General features: G+C 47.4%; 1 protein-coding gene across 1 annotated transcript in view; it reads left to right on the forward strand.

Moving 5' to 3' along the window:
- Window positions 1-20,514, forward strand: part of LOC8036128 (insulin gene enhancer protein ISL-1) — a 154,772-nt gene that overhangs the window by 66,602 nt on the left and 67,656 nt on the right. Inside the window, exons 4-5 of the mRNA XM_029983141.4 lie at window positions 18,924-19,040; window positions 20,024-20,274. Of these exons, the coding sequence (XP_029839001.1) occupies window positions 18,924-19,040; window positions 20,024-20,274 (368 nt within the window). The remainder of the gene's footprint in view (window positions 1-18,923; window positions 19,041-20,023; window positions 20,275-20,514) is intronic.

Here is a 20,514-nt window from a genome sequence, read left to right on the forward strand (position 1 = left end):
GAAATTTACCCATAATGCACCGCGCGGTTACGCCGACGGCGACGGCGACGGCGACGGCGACGCCGCTCAAGCCGGGAACGGGCCCCTAAGAGCTGCGCTCTAAAACGATTCACTACAAGCTTGCTATCCTGATTCTCGTATTGATCGTTTCTAACGTTGACGTATTTATTTTATGAACGAGCGAGCATGCATACGCCCATCGCGTTTTCTAGTGCGAGAGGAACACGCTCAAAACATCCCAATTTCGATGTGGGATTCGGTGGCTCACAAACACTTAATCGGCTTGTAATGACCGATACCCATGACATGTGTATGGCTAGTGCTTCGAGTTCTAATATAAACATGTGGCAAAACGACCACCCAACCGCCACACCACCTGCTTATCCGCTTTCAAATATTGGAGCTGCGTATGACAGAAACCACGTTCAAAAGGTAGCGAGAACAATTTCGGCATAGTGAACCGCTGTTTGCTTTGTGACCTTCCTTTAGTCTTCATCTAATCTAATACCGTAATACCACTGACTGCGCAACGATAATAACTCAACATATCCTGCATTTGTAAAGTTGTCAGTAAATACAGAATCCCTTTCTCTCTTCATCTCCGCACACGACGCCGTGCGGTGTCTTCGGCGTTACCCCGCTCCGAATCCCCAGTCCTCACTGCGAAGCTTGCGGCGACAGCCGGTAGAGGCGCCTCCATCGGCGGCGCCGCTGTCGAGAACGCGGAGGACAGATTTATCTGTCTCTTTCTGTTCCTCTTCCGTTCGCCTCCTCGTCCTCCCGACCGAGCAATTAGTTTAATGCGCGCTCGTATTCACCGCGCTCTCAGGACGCGGATGGAGGAAGAGGAGGGAGAGGAGGATGCGGCGGCAAGATGGCGAAGCCTCCAATTAATTGCGGAGGAGTGAAGGGGGAGGGAGGGGCAGGACTTCTGCGACCCCCGACGACAGAGTTGGCGACGCCTCTCCGAAGAGTCGTTCGTGGGCCGGGCCGTGATTAACGAGGCCGGCGTCTTCCCGGGGGTCGCGTTCGCGAGGTCCTTATGTGCGAGCGTCGTGCGTGGAGTCTCGCCGTGCATCTCGGAATGGTTGCGACGACGACGGTGGTACAGCCGGTGGGGGAAAGACTCCGAGTGCCGGGATGCCGCAACGTTGCCATTTTCGACGATGCTTTTCTTTCTTTATTTATTTTCGTGAGGGGCGGTGTAATTATTTTTGGTGTTATGTTTTTTGACAAGGACAGTTGACGTGTTCTGGGCCGGGATTTTGGCAGTTTAGGCAGTTTATCGGGTAGCCAGAATTCTCGGATCACTGTTTTTTGTCTATGTTAAAGCAAAACACGTTTAATGTTACTTTTTTTTTTTTGGTCCATCGGACGTTTATGTCTTGTTCTCACTCCCAGAACTGTAGTAAGAAACGCCTGGCTGTTCGCGGAGCATTACGTACTAACAAGCACGAAGCCAGGAAGAAGGGGGGGGGGGGGGGGGGGAGACTATGCCCCCCCCCCCCCGAAGTCTTCCATTTTGTTGGGGCTTCCTCTCCTTCCTCCCCCCCCCCCTCCCCCATCCAGCATTTTGTCTTAGGCCCCCCCCCCCCCCCCGCCGAAACAAAATCCCGGCTACGTGCCTGCCCACTAATTGGTCCCCTTTATGCGGAGCATTAAGATATAGGAAAGTGCATTTTAGATTAGATTAGGCTCACGTAGTCGCCCATTTCCAAACAACTACCACCGATTTGACCCGCTCCCTATTCATATTTGTATTCACCTTATGAACAGTAATAAAAAAATAAAACGTGCGGCACCTCGCGGAGCATTACTAATTAGTAATTTCCCCCTTTATGTAGCGAATGAATATATATGTTGGTGTGTTTAAGGTTAGCTATACGTGTCATTTTATCAAGACGTACTCGTTCCAAGGGCCAAAAGTATCGTTTTTCTCTCCCGACAACCATATCTTGTAAGAACTACTGAACGCGTAGGCCATAAGCAGACTTTTTTTTTCTTTTTTTTTTCTTTTTTTTAATGAGACAACGAGTATAGCTGGTACTGCTCCGAGAAACAAACGCCCATCTCTCGTACCGCTCGCAAAAGGCGCACTCCGAGAGAGGCAGGCTCGGCGAACAAAGCCAAAAAGAAGCGATTTCAGGGCGGAAAAGCGGGGCCTCACCTGGTTAAGACCGGCATTCATTATTCACGCGGCGGCGGCGGTAAAAAGGGGAGAACAATCTCATTGGCGGGACACGCCGGTTCGACCCCGGCGCTTCCGCTCGCCGCACAGCGTCGCCTCTGTCGTTACTCGCTCCCAGAAAGCCTAGATGAAACAGAGGGCCCAACGGAGGACCACGGAGAACGTTTGCAGTTTAATGGCGGACGCGTCCTGCGCATGCGCAGCGCTAGCGAGAGGAGAGGCTGGCACGCTTGCAGACACCCAACGCTTTCGTCTGCTCCTCGTAGCAGCCACGTGATCTTGATTAACCAGTTAAAAACACTCTGAAATCTAGGCCTTCTGCTCCACGCTTCCTTTTGTCTTTTTTCCCCGCGTCTTGCGCACTCAGGCGTCTGAACTGGTCGGCGCACCGCTTCGGGAAACCTCGTTAGTGACACGTGAAGTTGCGGGAAGGAAATTTCCGCGGATCCGGTGTTAGAGCCACGGGTGGATGAATGAATAAGGGCAAACATTATGAATAAGGCGGCGGCTTGCGCCACCTGGCGGGTCCTCCACGTTTAAGCCGATAATTTTGCGTAGCTCTGGATACACACTGTATCTAGAGCTCAGAAGAAGGCCTCATTTTCGAATCGTAGCCATGGCGAGTTTCAAGCGCTCTGCACGAGGCGACAAAATGGCGGCGCCCGCGAGACACTCGCAGACTGCAGGCGGTACAGCATACTTTTTTTTCTTTTCAAAGCTCAGGCTGGATACACCCTTTTTTGTTGGTGGGTGTTGGCGCAAAACGCGTTTAAGATAAGTCTGATTTGTTATATGGATGTAGACGTAGGACACGATGTTAAGCCTGCTTTAAGATGGCGTCAGATAGATAACAATTTTAAGAGCAGATTACAGACGTACGACTGCAAACTGGGAGTCTTTGACGTCTGCCATGCAGTAGTGAAAGTATAATATGGTCAAGCCTTGGGATACGGAAGGGCTTATAAACAAGAAGCTGACATTCCGAAACTACTTCTTTGATAGCTAGCACGAAAGAATGCTCTCCTAGATTTCCAGAAGGAATTTAAGGTATTGTATTTGTGCGGACAATTGAAGACATGTTTGAAATAGCTCGTGCAGCAATTATTACTTGTCCGTATACAATGATCCGCAATGTATTTTGACAAAGTATATGAAGTGCCCATTCGTCAGTTTGTCTCCTAACTTGCGCATGATCTTGTTTGTCAAGAAAGGCGGCAGATGCTTAAAACCGTTAACAGCTGCTTTTCTCTCCCTTAACTCTTCGCCCTCCTTTTTTTTTTTTTACTTTGTACAAAGCAAAGCAAAAACAACTGATGTTGGTAACACAGTGCTGCTCAGAAGTACTAAACATGGCGCCAGTCTGAGATGGCTGATGCCTTGATGAGTACGTGACTCAGCAATTTCCGTTTCAGTCGCGCCACTATAGAAACAACAACAGGGCGCGCGTGGGTTGCCGGCGCCTTTGAAGCTTCCGAGTCGACTTTATGCCGATGAGCAATATACTATCCGCAAGTCCCTCCCGTAAAAAGCAACAATATTAATAAAAGAGCAAACTGTGGCCGTATTGTGGACACTTAGCTTCGCGTTTTCGCTCGTTTAAACCGCCGCGGTAGTGTTCTGGGTCAGCTTCCGGTGAGCTTGTGTATAACGTTATCTTGAAACTTTACAGTGAAAAAGTCTAAAAGCGTTTGCACGTGCGATCACGTCTGCGTGTATTTTATTTGCGATTTGTTTATGCTGTAAAAAAAAAATTGTTTCGCGGGTAGTTGAAAGGTTTCCATAACATAGTTTTTGAAAGAATCAGCGAACCAGCGCACTCCGATGAGCACGCATGCGGTGTTGACATCGCGATCAGATTGGTCGCTTTTTTTTAAAGAACTTCGTACTGAATACTGTTGCACGGACTTCGTACTGCTGCATGGACCTTTTAGGCGTCCATGGAAGAGAGACCTTTTAACGGGAACCTTATACAGGCTTTCGGTCCGAAGGCTTTTATAAAATCGGAAAATGCTGGCGGCCTTTACTCTGCGCGGGCCGCTTGGCATGCACATGTTCTCCGTCCCGATGAAGTCCTTTAAATGAGCATGAAAAGATTTTGCTACTTTTGCTAAATACTACTTAGGATCACTCCCTAACGCTAGAAACTGAATAAACTTGCCTTTCTTACTAGGCAATGGTAAGGGCAGTCGCCAAAAATAAAAATTTGAGAAATATGAGCATCGTTCATCCCCTAACTCGGAGCCAGAACAAGCGGTCTCGTGGCCTGGTGCTTGCTTATCTAATGCCGCTAACGTTAATCATACCCACGCGCTGGGGTTGCAAAGTAGAAAAATGCGTGCTGGATTCCAGTCATTGTTATAGTGGGGCTATTCTCATCACGGCAGTGGTTGGACACGAGTTACTACCCGAGTGTCTGCCGAGGCATCGATTGTTACGAGCCGAAGTCGAGTGCTCACGCAGTTCTCGTGCCGAATCCATGAGCCGCGCTCAATTGTCGTCAGGCGGCTGAATTTGATCCCTTAATTTACGTCATCAAGCTTTGCGAAGGCAAGACTGAAATAAATAGTCCCTTTTTATCCTCGCAATTTTACCGCCACATAGAAGCTCGTCTGCAAAGTCATGAACGTTCCAACCCGATATCGTTTCATGACCCCTTTAAGATATCTCCAAAGAACGGATATTAAATATCTTGGGATTGTGAAACATTCAAATATGTTCCATTTAAAGCTGAAGTCGGAATGAAACTTGATGCATGGCAATACGGTTGATAATCTCTGGGTCTTCAACAAACATGCCTGAGTAGCAATTAACGCAACACGAAACATTTCGTGACAGTAGTATTTCTCTTCTAAAACGTTCGTCCATACAGAAGTCGCCAAAACGTATGAGTATCATTCCTTTATTTAAATATAAGAGGCAAACACAATCCATATCACCTGCATCATCCGACGAAAGATACAAACACAGTGTTGAGTTAAAACGGGATAATCTTTAAATTAGCTCTTGCAAGTATGGGGAGACTGCGATTACGTCTAAAAGCAGTACCTTTATAGTCATACTTTCTTTGACAGCTAGCGAAAAAAAAAAAAAAAAAAACGTCTCCAGCTTTTGAAACTGCCGCCACGAGCTCGGCATAGCGCCCCAAGGAAACCTCAATGGGGCCTGGATTACGTAAACAGCGTTCACTACCAAACTACGAGTCGTCGCCTCTGGGAGAAAACGCGAAAAGCAAGCGGACGTACAACGAAATCGCCTACCACGAATTCGCTTACTACGAACCCGCCTATAACGAATTCGCTTTACATCGCACGGGTGGGCGTCAGACGACGCGAAGGCGCGCTCTTCTGGCCATGCGTGGAGGGTTATGACGTCGTAAAGCAAGTGGGAGCCCCCAGCCCGCCGGCGCCACATCGTGTACACGGTGGAGCCCGCGACGCGGCGCTGGCATCGGCGGCGGCGTCGGTGGCACTAAAATAAACAATTGCCCTCCGAGATAACTCTTAAACGGCAAAACAAACGGTGGTCGACGAGAGAGCGCTTTTTTTTGCCGATGGGGAGAGGGAGGCTTGGGGAGTGTTTAAAGTTTGGGGCCCCCACGAGCAAATATTGGTTTTCGCACGGGCTGACGTCATCCTCTGGGAAGCAACTAACGAAACGTTAAAATGCAGTTTACATGCGAGAGACGGTTCCCGTGGATTTGTGCGGAATAGGGGGCTTTTTTCTCAGAACCTTATTGAAAACACGTCTGTCTGCTACGGTTTGTCGCACATGGCCGGGTCATTATCTACAAAACAAATCGCGTGATACAAAAGAAAAAAACAAAAAAAAAACACAGCTACGTAGTATTTTAATTTTTACCGGTGTGCGAATGCTGGTTTGAATCAAATACCGCAGTGCCATCCCTACGGGCTCAACAGCAGGGAATTGTAGTAGACCGTTTCGGCAGCCCGCTAAGCAACCGGATAGCACTCCGTAATCCGCCACAAGACCTTCAACTATGCAGACAAGGCTGGCGGCGCGCATGCGCAGCTGCGGCGTTTTCTTCGGGGATACCGTAGCGGAGGAGAATAACGGTCTACTACAAAAATTTCCACGTGTTCTCAAAGGCAACTACAACCATTTCTACAGTCTTTCTTTTTTTTTTTTTTTTAAGAAAAGCTTTGGCGAGTGACGGCGAACGAGCAGAAAACGTGTCTTCCACCACGCTGTCGCCCGGCCTCGGCAACGCTCCTACAGGTCGACTTCCGGTGCCTCAAAGTGGACGATATGGAACTTCCGGTGGCCGCACTCGCGCTGCAGCGACCAAGCGGGGATGCGCGATCCAGCAAGTCGTCACGGAGATCAGTGGGGCACGCGCTCTGAGCATCTATTGAACGCGAGGGCACCGTCAACCTACGGCGTGAACTGGGCCCAGCTCGTGCCAAGAACGAGTGTTACGTCAGCGTTCGGCGAAGACTCCGATCCAATCACACGCCTCGGGCCCGAGAAATGGCGACCGCCAATGTTGCTTGACGAAGTTTCGAAAAGAGTATTGCAATGGGAAGGCCATGCACGACACTGCACTTTTTTTATCCGCACTACCGTTCGCACAGTTCTAAAAAATATACCGAGGTGCCAATTCTTCCGTGATTTTAGTGAACAAACGCACCATTTCATTACACTCTTTTGCTAAATTACACAGTTCCAAGTCGCATCTACGCTTCAGAGCAGTGTTGCGAGCTTAGAAATTAAAAACCCAGCCGCAATAGGAATCCCGAAGAACCTCTAAATTTAACGCGCAGGCCAAGAATGACCGTTATATATGTTTCAGTGTTAGTCCCCGTAACGTCTCAACGGCGTCGCAAGCCGGTTTACTATCAGCGACAACAATTTCTTTGCGAGCTAGCAAGCGAATATAACAAACCCCGTGATTCGTGATTCTAGCTTAGTACAGAAATTAACCTGCGTACGATTAAGCATTTCCTCTGTTGCTACAGATCAATTTTCTTTACCAGGATATATAGGTAAATTCTACACGCGGTGTTCCGGTCATGGAGGTGGCATCGCGGTTTTCGTGAATGAGAAGTGGTCCATTACTAATATTTCTTTGTACTTCAATCACGCAGAGTATGTCGCCCTGTCTCTAGGAAACGCGGCAACCTCGGTATGTTTTTTGGCAGTCTACAGACCGCCTTCCACGAACGTTGGATCTTTTCTGGAAGAACTGGAATCTTACATAAGTAGTCTCACCATGCATGACCAGTTATGCCTTGTAGGAGATTTTAATATTGACATTTTAAGCACGACCAAATCTACGGTGTGCAAATACTTAACCATCTTGTCAACGCATGGGATAGAGTGCACTATTAATGCTCCAACTCGTGAAGAGTTTCTATTAGATAGACTAGTTTGCTCCTGCATTGACCATATCAACATCAGAACATCTGCGTCGATCGTTAAATCAGCCATTATTACAGAAAAACTTGCTGACCACTACTTTGTGGTCTGTCATTGTTCTTTTGGTAACTCTGCATCGCGCCAACTACCGGGCCGTATTAAAATAACCAGCATAGACAATCGTGCCTTTGATAAGCTAGTCTCGTCATATGACTGGATCGGATTTCTGGAGTCCGTCCACCACAGTGACGTATATAAAAACTTCGTTCTTTTGTTTGATAAATTCTATAATACCTGTCGGAAAGAGGTGTACATAAAGAAACGTAACCCTGACCTTTTATGGCTAAATACAAATATTTTGACAGCAATTAGCGATAAAAATGCTTTATGGGCTAGATGCCGTCGTTCACCTAACAACGTGCAATTGAAGTCAGACTTTAAATTTCTTCGCAACAAAGTCAACGCAATGATTAGATCTGCCAAACGAAACTACTACCAGAAAAAATTCACAGAATTTCGTTCAGATGCACGAAAAACTTGGTCCCTGATTAATGAGTTCCGTGGAACTAGCACGCGTCACTCTATCGACGATACGTTGAAGCAAAATTTTGGCGGTAATTTATGTCATGTTGTAGAAAATTTCAACGCTTTCTTTGCTACTTTTTCTGGAAAGGCGAGAGATCCACCAACTCCTATTGGTAACACTGTCAGCTCCTCTGCGTTGCTTTTCCCACTCCAAGAGACGGATCTGCACTCGATCTTGTTTAGCTTTAAGCCAAGCAAGTCGCCTGGAATTGACAACATTCGTCTCTCCGATCTTCGCAGAAACTATGTCAGTCTCAAAGCGGTCCTTCTTTTTATGTTAAACGGCTTTATTGAGACTAAATCGATTCCCGACGACCTTAAAACATCAATAGTGCGTCCTCTATACAAAGGTGGTGCCAAAAATAACATCGAGAATTATGGACCGATTTCTATTCTACCAATAATCGTGCAGATACTCGAAAAGCATGTGTTTCAGGTAATGACGTCTTTTTTAGATAAATTTAATATATTGTCACCTACTCAGTTTGGATTCGTGCATGGAAAGGGCACACAGCCCCTTCTGGAAGATTTTTCTGATTATCTTTACTCTGGTTTTGATAACAACGTTGTCACGTCAACACTATTCTTGGACGTATCTAAAGCGTTCGACACCGTTAGTCACTCGTTACTTTTACGTAAACTTCACAGCATAGGCTTCCGTGGCACTTTTTTTTCTTTTTTTGAGAGCTATCTTGACAATCGCTCCCAGCTGGTATCTGCTGGAGGTTTTCAAAGCTCACGAACCAAACTAAAAGCAGGTGTACCACAAGGTTCAATTTTGTCACCACTTTTGTTTAACATCTTTGTCAATGACATCGCCAAATATGTACCAGGATGCAAGATCTATCAGTATGCAGATGACACTGTAATCATGTCCCAACATATTAATTACGTAGACTCGATTCGCCAGTTACAGCACCATGCGACTGCGGTCATGGACTGGTTTGAGAAAAACCTAATCGCTATCAATGTAAAGAAAACAAAACTAATGTGTTTCTACAATCCACATAAAACAATCAATCTCAGCGTTCCTTTTATTTTACACTCATCTGCTTGTAATCAGTGCGCCTGTGTCCCCTTAGAGTACGCTAGTAGTGTTAAGTACCTTGGTATTTTTTTTAATAGTGGCCTAAAATGGCATGCCCATTTAGCATATATTTGCAAAAAATTAAGGAGCACCAGCTGCATCTTATATAGATCCAAATGTCTCATGCCTCTTTCTGTTCGTAAGGTTATTGCTCATACTCTAGGGTACAGTATCCTTCGATATGGCATAACAGTTTTTGGTAATTGTTCCGCTTTCTGGAGAGCTAGAATTGACAGCATCCTTAAAGCAATCCTAAAGAGTGTCTCCCATAACATGCAAATACCCGAGGACACCACTCTTTTCGACATTCTTCAACTGCCTGACTTTCACACCCTCTATGTTCACACAGTTATTTTGCGACTTTTCTGGAGCTCTGAATTCAAAACTTTAAGCTCATCATCTCGTGCCCTCCGACACGTGCAGCCTTTCCAAATACCTCTTGTGCATACCCGATACGGCGAAAGTACGCGAGCATATTACGTTCCAAAGCTTTTCTCACAGCTGCCGCCCGAGCTTCTAGGCCTTACCTCGCTCCGTAAACTTAAGAAATCACTTAGAAGTATGAGTTTTTGATGATCTCTGTTTTACTTTGTTTAGTGTTTTCCAGTGTGGGTTTCACTTGTTTAGCCTAAACGTCCTGGACAATCGCTTGTTGGACGCCGTGTACTGCAATTTCGTTTTTCGCCTGACTATTTTTTCTTTTTCTTTTACACATCAGGCGCGGCACTTTGGTCTTCGTGATTATCGTTATTTTTTATATTAAGTTCTTTTAAACCTTATCTATGTACTTGAATCAGTATTTGGAGGCGTGATTCTGTGTGTTGCATGCACCCAACTGCTGACTTTGACTTTGGGACATTCTAAGGACGTGTGTATGTCAATCTGTCTTATTTCCTTTTGTATACCGGGTAGCAATGTTTAAAGTGTTAATTTTAGGGTAGCATCCCACAAGCCTTGTTTTGGCTTTGATGCGCCCGTCACGCAAACAGTGTTGTGCTCCATACAATAAATGTATTATTATTATTAATACATGTAAACTGAAGAAAAATGGGGCCGCCAGAAAACACGCTCGCATATCTTTAAAACCGCAAAAAAAAAAAAAGGAATCTCGCCAATTGCATAAACGGCATCACATACAACTCAAAAAACTGCTAAATTAAGCGGAAAAACTGATAAATGGGCAACACTGCCACAGAGTAGCGACACTTCGCTGTCTTGCTGCTCAAAAAGCATGCTTGCCAATACACCCCTTTTCAAAAGTCCATTAAGCAACATTGGCGGTTGCCATTGCTAGGTGGCGCAAGCTGCCGCCCGATAGAATTTGGGACATGAAGGCACCCTAATAGAAATGGTACAGCCGTCAGCATCCATCCATCCATTAGCATCCATTGGACACGAAGAGTGCGATTCGGTCCGAGTCTTCGCCGAACGTTGACGAGGTGTGGACTTCTGAAAAGGATCTATTGTCCGAAGCTTTATAAGTTATAACTGAAATCGTAGGAAACCGTTTTCCGTCATCCAGAATTGTCAAAAAACGGTTCGCGTCAGAGCAAAACAATATTGCCATCTAGCTTTCCTGAGCACGTCCAGGACATGAATGGTTGGATGGATAGATGTTAATGGCTATACTCTTTGTAACGGGTGGTAGCAGTCTGAAACGACAAACATGCTCGGGAAGTCGCATTCGCAAATCGTGACGATCGTACTTATCGCGTCCGCTCATCGCTATAGGCTCGGAAATAATGGCGGCGCCCACGAGACAACCGGAGAAATGATGGAAGTGTCGGTACTCTGAGAGTATAGCTGGACACGGGGGATCTATAGGGCCACGCCGTAATGTGCCTGCGTCATACGGCACGAGACGCAGTCCGTTAAACTTGCACGCGAAATAATTTGTTGTCTCTTTCAGGGTGTATAATGCATTACACACTCTCTCATTTCCATTTTTTTTTTGTTGGAAGAAGTAGGTGACAACTAAAAAGGCTCATTTTTTTTTCTTGCCCCCCCCCCCCCCCCCCCCCGCCATTTTTAAGGCGAACAATGACAACAACGAGGTGAGCATCGGATTTCGCCGTGGGTCAACGGGGAACCAACAGGAGGTTCAAACATTCAGTTGAGTTGTACGCAAAAAAAAAACAAAACAAAAAAAACAGACAGACAAGCCAACAAACAAAGAGAAACGTCGTGTACGCGTCGTCAGATGGCGGCACTTACCGCCTCATCCAAAACGGCCGAGAAAGTCGATACCCCACGCCTCGTCGGAAGCCAGCACTGCCTCCACTAACTTCAAGAGGGGACGCCGGCAGAGAGCACAAAGACGTGTATAGACAGCATTGATCCGTACGCAGATATGTACATACGTCTAGAAATACACATACACACCATCAAATATTAAAAAAAAATAATATACTAAGTAGACGGGGACGGTTCTCAAAGCCCTGGGATCGCTTTCAATTCTCGCGCTCCACACCGCTTTTTTTTTTTTTTATTACTTTTTTCCCTAAAGCTTTTTTGCACAATTCAAACAAAAAAATCATCCAGGAAAAAAAAAAAAAGAAAGATGGGAGAAGGGGAAAGAACTAGAGAGGGAAATTAGGGAGCCCGGAAGAGGGAGAGTTGGGGAGAGAAAGTTCCCTAGCTGTGCCGGGAGTTCTGAAGTATACAGTGCGGAAGACGGGCGAGCGAGCACTCTCCTCGAAAGCTTCCCAAATCTGATATTTTATCTCTTCATTTACTTAGCACACTGTTATTTTATTTTCGAGAGATTTATCCGTAAGCCCCTTCCGCGTTGCGGAGAACAAAACAGAAAAACAACAGATGATACTTTAGCAGGTGAAGAGACCATATTTAACAAAAAATTCGTTTCTTTTTTTCTTTTTTATGTCTGCACATTTTATGTTGGAATTTAGATGGTTTGGGGACCTGATTGAGCACCGAAGGCTACGGTAAATAAGAGGCAGATTTCGTGCTATTTTAGGGACGACCGATCTAATGCTTTTATGCTTGAAGACCTCAAGCCTCTACTCGGAGAATCACCTGTCAATCTATCCACGCATAAACTAGAGGATTGTCGCAGCTGTTATTCCCAGAGGCCATAAAGTTAGACACAGCCTCTACTTTGACTAGCGATTTCCCTAGAGCTTAACGTGACGTCGCAGCAAGAATTCGTGTTTTCAATTGTGGCGCGTTTACACTTGCGGATTCGCAAGCCGATCCGCGCAAGCGGAAAAGTGGATTTCGGAAGCCAAGTGGCGAAATGGACTCGTCGCTGGCGGACAATCTGGGTATGGGTGACGAAAATAATCCCTGGAGAAGGGGAACATGAGCGACAAGGGACAAACACAAATCTCCAAACACAGCTAGGCGGCAGGTACGCGGCCGAAGAAAGTCGCCTGGTCCGGTTATCGAACCCGGGACCTCTCCATTACCAGTCCCGGACTGATCCAGATTTTCCGCCAGCGACGAGTCGGTTTCGCCACCCGGCTCTAAGTTCCAATTTCCGCCTGCGCGGATCCGCCGGCGGATTCGTGTAAGCGCGACATTATGCACCTTTTTCATTAAGGGCGGCGCCATCTTGGATGAGGTCACTTCCTGTGTGGGCGAGAACATTGGTTTGCCATCGCCACGCCAATAGAAGACATTCTCGATGTATTAAAATACCAATTACCGTTTTCTACGGCATTAATTTCACACCTTTAATATTCGTTCGCTGTTGATTATTGTTTGTTGACATCACAGAAAGCAATTGTGGACTTCTTCTCGAAGTTGTTAGAGTGATACCGGAGGTAAGATAGCCGTGCCAGCTGGAGGGAATAAAGTCACTTTAGGAGGGAAATGCCCCTAGATATAGGGACGTTGAATGCTCTCCTGGGCGAAATCGGAGGTATGTGCGAATCTGCAGGAAATAGACTTCAGATAACAGCACTCAGCGTCAACCTTGTGGAAACGCATAACGACAGGGCTTTCAACCAATTTATCCGGGTGCGTGTAAAGTGAGGCGAGGAAATAAAGAAAGCGAGATATGACGAGGACGATTAAGGTATTTATGACGCCTCGAGAACATAACCCATATCAATACTTGGCTGAACACAAATTTGTTAGATAAATTAGGGATACCGACAATAAAAGAGATATAAAACTCACAAACGAAGCGAGAAAAAATGAGAGTAAAAGGTATTGGGGAAAAATAGGGAGAAAAAAGCAGGCAAGGGCAGAAAAAGGGCGGGGGGGAGGGTGAAGGAGAGCATAATATGAAAAAATAAAGGAACTTCTAAATATCTTAACTTGGAAAAGAGAAAGTGAGAGGGTGCGTGTTAAGAAAAAAAAATAGACGACTTGACAGAACAAAAAAAAAATAATTAAGGAACTGGATGGGGAAAATGGGGAGAGGGAAAGCGTAGAAAGAGGGAACAGGGGGCTTAGTGTCACGTGCGCGTGCGCCCGTCAGTAAGTAACCCTCGGTCCGACGACCGGGGGGAAACTTGGGGTGCGTGGGATGTCCGAGCTCGTGAGAATGTCATCAGGTGAATAAACAGGCCGTGTTTGGCGACGGGGATCGCATTCCCTTTTCTTTTTTTCGAGGGAGGAGGGGGGGTTTTGTTGTCCCTCTTTAGGGACAACGGGGAGGGGTCCTGTCCCCGGGTTTCGTCGTCGTCGTCTCCTGTTCTCCCGTCGGCGGATGGGATGGATGGGACGTTCAGGGCTCGCCTTACAGCTTCATTGTCTCGCAGTCTCTCGTCCGCGTTCCCGTCGGAGCGAGAGATAAACGCCCCTTCATTGTGCGTATTTCCCTCCTTCTTTTCTTTATTGGCTATGGCAATGGCCCCTTTTCCTTGTGAGTTTGGAACTCTCTCAAATGCGAGATTTTTCTGTGTGCCGAGGTCGACCATTGAAGAGACGGTGTATTGGACCTTCGTTATCCATATACTATTCACATTGGTTAAAGTGATATTGGGAAAGCAAGGGTGAAGTACTAACGCTATGATTTTTATAAAAATACTACTAAATGTTTTGAAACGAAACAACAACAAAAATGTCGAGGAACGATTAACCCACCCAGACTGTGGCAAGCATCGTCTGGGGGAGATGAGTAGAGGCGTTGCGTGCGTGTATACCTTCCTGCGTACACCCTGTGCACAGCGACGCGAGCTCTCACGCCGCGCATGCGCGAAGCGCGAGACCAGGCGTCACGGCTCGCCTCGTCGTCCCAACACGTCCCCATCGCGCCGACTTCGTACGACTCCCCTAAGCTGACAGTGCGGTAGAGGCTACACGCGCGACGGACCAATCGGACGCCTCCATTGCACCACGTGACCCGGCTTTCTGTGCCTGGATGTATGGGCGGGAAAGGCGTGATCAGGCGGCGAGATACAGACGTATGGCATGGTTCAACGAGCAAGATGTAGCCTCCACCGCTCTGCCAGCTTAGCCGCGGACCGAGTACGGTTGTGGCTGTCCGTCCGACCGCGACCCACGACGCGTGCGGCGGTCACGGTCCTCCGGCTCGAACCCTCTGTCCGCCGGGCCAGAAAATCGAAGCCACCGCAGCGCATATGGCCCGTGCCTCGCGTGAGAATAAGCGTGCGGAAATCCGTGCGCTTCAGCCGTAGCGGCGCGCATCAGCGAATCCGTGTATCGGGCGCCGCCATCTTGGTACTCACGTGTTTAGATCCAGTCGTCCGATAGTCTAATATTGTTAAAGGGCCCCTGAAAAGAAAAAAAATTGTGGTTGGGTCACGCGTGTCAAGAAATGAATTTTACGTGAAAAAGAAAAATCTTTTTAGCAGTATTGACGGTGCGAGACGCGATTTAGTCGGTAGTCAACTCCTTTCCACTTGCTTTCTCTCTCGACATTTCGGGCGGGTGGAGGAGAGGTAGAACGGCTTGGAGGGAAGGGTGTATGACCATTCCGTGACTTTGCGCCCAGAATTTAAAATAAATCTCGCGCCGTCAATATTGCTAAAACAAAATTTTTTCGCGTAAATTATTTTTTTTTTGTACGCGTGTCCCACCCAGTCTGTTAAAAAAAAAAAGTATTGTCTTTCATTTTTTTTTTCTTTTTTCAAGCTGTGCTTGCGGAGTTTGGTTCCCTAACAAGGCGTTTTTCACCCACGGAAGCCAGACTTTGAAACACGACTGCTTGCAAACGCATACATGCTTGCAAACGCATACATGTTTCCAAGTGCGGTTCTAGGCGCCGCCATCTTGTTGTTGGTGTGTGTAGATCCTACTAGCTATTAGGGCTTCTTTAAAACGTGTATAGGTCACTGATCTCTATGTCTATTTGCTGAATCGCGTTTGCCCGCTCCGCGGATGCGGCCACTGGCGGCCATCTTTTTAATAGAGTTATATTACCTCATGCCAATGCTCAGCTGGTGCAGCCACTATCATCCGTCCGTGGCTGACAGCGTTGTGGCAGCTGTGATGGCAGGCTGCCATAAAAACAGTCGTGGGAGATATTTCGTCCTTGATTGAAATTGTTCGACGAAACGTATTGTTGAAACTCGGCGTGAACGGTAGCCCGATCTTTGAGGACCCGGTGAAAGTTTCACGAAATCGCAGCACCGGGGAAAAGGAAGGAGCCCAGCAAGCGTCGAAAGTCGCATCAAACGCGACTTTCGCATCGCATCAAACGCAGCTCGCATCGAAAGCAGACGCCGTACCGGCGTCTGCTTTGGATGCGACCTGCGCTGCTTTTTCCCGGTGCTGCGCTTTCGTAGAACCTTCGCCGGGTCCTCAAGAAATGGGGCTACCGTTTACGCCGGGTTTCAAGAATCTGCTTCGTCGAAAAACTTCAATCAAGCACGAAATATCACCCACGGTACAGTGTACTAAACCCACGGCTATTTTTATGGCAGCCTGCCGCCATAGCGCTGTCCGCCACATTACTATGAAGGCTAGAGATAATATAACTCCACCAAAAAGATGGCCGACCTTGGCCGCATTCCCGTCCACAGTCGGAGATGGTCAAACGCGATCCAGAAAATAGACATAGATATCAGTGGTATAGGCAAACATTAATGCCCTGTAGACAGGAACATCGGAAGCGTTCGAGGAGGCTGCTACTGGTGACGTCAGCGATCGAAAGCGTCGCTGTTGTCGGCCCACCCCAATTAGCCGAATGCTGACTATGACGTCAGCAAAGGATGTCTCATCGACGGAAATAAGAGGAATGTAAAAACTTCAATTTTGTCGGTGTTGGCAGTGTTGATTTGAAAGCGCTATAATTTCAGGCTTCCACGATGCACATTACAAACACCATCGAACTTGTTGTTCACAAGGTAATGACGTCACGAAAGGTAACCGAACGAGGGCGCCACCGAAACATCTCGCTGCTAATACTGTTGCATGAGCTAGTTGGGCGGATCTGCACGATCTCGCGCAGTCTTTCGCTTGCAGGCTTTGCTGCGCTCATTCATCTCTGTAAGTGATGTCGTCACAAGATGGCGCTCAGCTCCAAACAAACCGTTGCTAGGGCCGTTGTCATGGACAAATGCATATGCGCTTTACGTAATGTTAGATATTGCCCGATAAAAACAATGTAAATAACTTTTCGTAAGCATTGTGTCCTCTCAATATTTAATCGGCAAGACTTTTTTTTTATCGTCTTAGTGTCATAAAGCGATGCCAAAAGCCAGTAATAAAGTTTCAAAACAGGGTTTGCTTTGCTAGCAGACGACAGTAAGGTTTCGCGGGTTCAGTGGTTCCTTCTGTGGGATGAGTTTGGTTACGATCGACGAAACCTCTGTTCTCGTGGTCAAAACTGTATATTTACCAACACGCTCGTTTTTAACGTTAATCGGCTTCGATCGACGCTCGAGGTGCTCGAACGCCTACCCGTGGAGCTCGCTTTCGCAATATTTGAGAAGGTGAAAACACCGTGCACCCGAATCGGCCTAACCACGCTCAACGACGACGTGAAGTGTATCAAGGTCGAAGTGCAGGCCAGCACACGTTTAAAGGATTTCTGACAGCACAGTTGCTTCAATGCACAACTGTGTGATCAAACGAACTGTCCGTAACCAGATGGAAACAGATCCACAAAGGTAGCACAGAAAGTAAAGATTTAATCGGCAAACTTGTGCCTAGAAACAAAAGAAAGGATGAGCGTCGCCGGCGGCAGCAGCGTGATGATGCGTCGGCGTGGCAGCTGGCTGTGAGTCGACAAAGCCGCGCTCGACCCCTTTCCAAAGTGCACTCGGCGTCTGAAACATTTGATTTAGAATGTTCGTTTGTGAGCTGGGGTGAGACTGATTAGGCAAGGTCATTCTGACCTCCTCCTCTTTTACACTCTGTAATAAGAGTGAATTTGAATCTTCTAGAAGCTTGGCGAAGCGTTCCTTCTCAGTCATGCACGCTTGGGGTCTTACTTAATACTGAAGAATCAGTGGGATTTTTTCTCACTGTAATGATGACAAGCAGGTACGAAACACACACCCATATTGCGAGCCTGAAAAACAAAGTTTGGGGTCTCGAACCGGTCATGTCGGAGTCAAAATAGTCGCTGCTTCATTACAATGCACGTCAGCTGCAAAATCAGAACGAGGGCCCGACGCTTCTTCGATATCATGTTCTAAACAACTGCTTTTTTCGCTGTATTTTTAGCAAATCTCAATGCGTGTGATGATTTTCGTCAGTCAGCCCCGTATCGTACGTAAATATTATTCGTTATAAACGTAATTAGATTTCTTAGGCCCGCCATGTTCTAAATAAATACTAAATCAAAATCGTATCAAAGTGCAAACGATTCAAACTATTGCAGACGGCATACTTCAGTCATTCCGTCTGCGTTCTTCATGCGCGCGTCGTCTGCAACAGGCATTTCGAGGTGTCCCGATGACCGGAAGTTGCCGTCGCAAATATTTCGGAAGCAGCCGATTTTCGACAAACTTCTGTCGTGTGGAATCTATAGGCTTCCTTTGTCTATTATTTTTGAACGTTTAAATTCCACGTCCGATTTTTTACCCATCCTTCTTTCAGAGCGAAATCCAGTTCCATGTATTTGTTTATTACAACGCCCCTAGCAACGGCTTGCTTGGAGCGGTGACGTCACACTTACGGGGTCAATTACGGAACTACAATCTAAGCTTACTTCTGCTTCTCACCACAGCGTGCGGGGTAGTCGCATCTCGTGGCCAGTGAGGTGCGTGAAGTTTATGGCGCACATGCCCAAAGAAAGTTTTGTTAAACAAAAGAATGCCACGTTTGTTTCATGGACATCGTGTACAGATAGCTGTTCACAACGCACATCGTATTCGTTGGCATCGTACACTGGAATTTTCATCCACGGCTCCAATACGTTTCCGCCAATCTCGAGGTGTGTTTGGCTCTCCAGAATTCGACTGTAAATTACCATAGTCCTGACTACGCTGATAGTCGAGACTGAAGTGGAGTTTAATGACTCCACAAACAAAATAATCGTAACAGATGTCATGCCCTCGGACCTCCCACTTCGGGTACTCCACATCTTCCTTCCTTTAGAACTAGCGTACTTTCCGCGGTGCTGTAGGTGAGAGTGATGGCAGTTATGGATACTAGTTATTACACCACGAAACGACTGTTTAATGCATTCTAAAAAACTGCAAACGGTACCTTTTTATATGCTGCATTCCGTGCGTTATAGGGCTTTGGAGATAGGGGTGGCTACCTGGCTTCTAAAGTTGGCATTGTTGTTCTTTTTGTGTGCAGCCAACGCGGAACCCGTGCCGGTGAGTGGCGGACCGGGCCACCGTGGAGGCGGAGGGTGCGGCCAACCTCGGGGGCACACGCAGGGCAAGCAGCAACACCAGGGGTCTTCGGATTCGGGTGAGCATATATCTTCTTGTCAGCAGTGGAGGCCCTCGAACCGCCTAGCGTGCTGAGCGCCAGCCATCCAGATCTGGTCCAGATGGTTGCGCACCGGCCCAACCATCTGGATCAGATCTGAATCTGGAATAGATCCAGATCTGGTTACGAAGGTTGGGCTGGTGGTTATTCCGTACTATTGCTTGCTTAGACATAATAATTATCTGGTTTAAAAGTAACGCAGCAGAAGGCGAGGTCGAGGGAGTTAGGTACGCCACAGGGATGGTAGGCGAAGTCATATGTACTTGTTAGTGCAACTTATGGATACACGAGCAAACTCTTTGCTTAAGACGCACCTCTGCTGCAGGAGCACTCTAGGGCTTCTAGTCTTTTGTATACATATACGAGTTCATCAAGATAAACTGTGGATAAATTATTGTCTGCAAAGACTAAACAGCTTTGAGGGTGCACTGGAATTCTTCAGAAAGCTCGCTGCCAGCATAATTGATGAGTGGGTCGCGGGCGGGACATCGAATTTGAGGAAGTTGCTTGCCTCAAGCGGCGTTTCGTATCTCTGCTGTACATCAGCAATTTGGCGAGTGTGTTACGCTTGTTCGCCTGGGATTTTTAGCGTGCATGGCCTAGTAGAGAGACACAAGACTTCCGTCGTATGTGGTTATCAGCATGGGCTGTGGGTAACTTCTCGTGTAGCAAGACAATTCAGAAATGCGTTTAAAGCTCGCCGTCAGCACAATTGATGTGTGGGTCGCACACGAGGCAAGGAACTCGCGGGAAGTTATTGTCTGCCTCAAATGACGTCTCGTGTTTCCGTCGGGTCAGCCATATGTGGTCATCAGGTTCAGCTGTGCGTAACTTGCTATCTGTCAATACCAAACTTTTTGCGGGTGCGAAATTAATCTGCTGAAAGCTCGCTGCCAGCCCAATTGATGTGTCGCCTGCGTACAAGACAAGTGACTCAGTGGCTGTCCATGTCCGCGTGGCAGGTGGTGTCGGTCAGCAGGGCCAGCAGGCGCAGCACAAGCCGACTCGGGTGCGGACGGTGCTGAACGAGAAGCAGCTGCACACGCTGCGCACTTGCTACGCGGCCAACCCGAGGCCGGACGCGCTCATGAAGGAGCAGCTGGTCGAGATGACGGGCCTGTCGCCCAGGGTCATCAGGGTCTGGTTCCAGAACAAGCGCTGCAAGGACAAGAAGAAGAGCCTCCTCATGAAGCAGATGCAGCAGCACGAAAAGGTAAGCTCAACCACGGCAATCGCCTTCTTCCTTCGTCATTTTATTCCTCGCGGTTTATTCATCGCGTATGGCAACCTTGGCGACCGCTCCTAGACAACAAAAACCTCGGTGCTGTCCTGCGTCACTGAAGGCCACCGCACAGATTCTACACGACTGCTGCATCACCGTTCGGCTGGGACTCGGGTTCGCTCTGATTGAACACGAATGCTAGTCCAACGCTGACGCAGCAGTCTTTTCTGC

Source organism: Ixodes scapularis, unplaced genomic scaffold (assembly GCF_016920785.2).
Source record: "Ixodes scapularis isolate PalLabHiFi unplaced genomic scaffold, ASM1692078v2 PGA_scaffold11__112_contigs__length_91849675, whole genome shotgun sequence".
NCBI lineage: Eukaryota > Metazoa > Arthropoda > Arachnida > Ixodida > Ixodidae > Ixodes > Ixodes scapularis.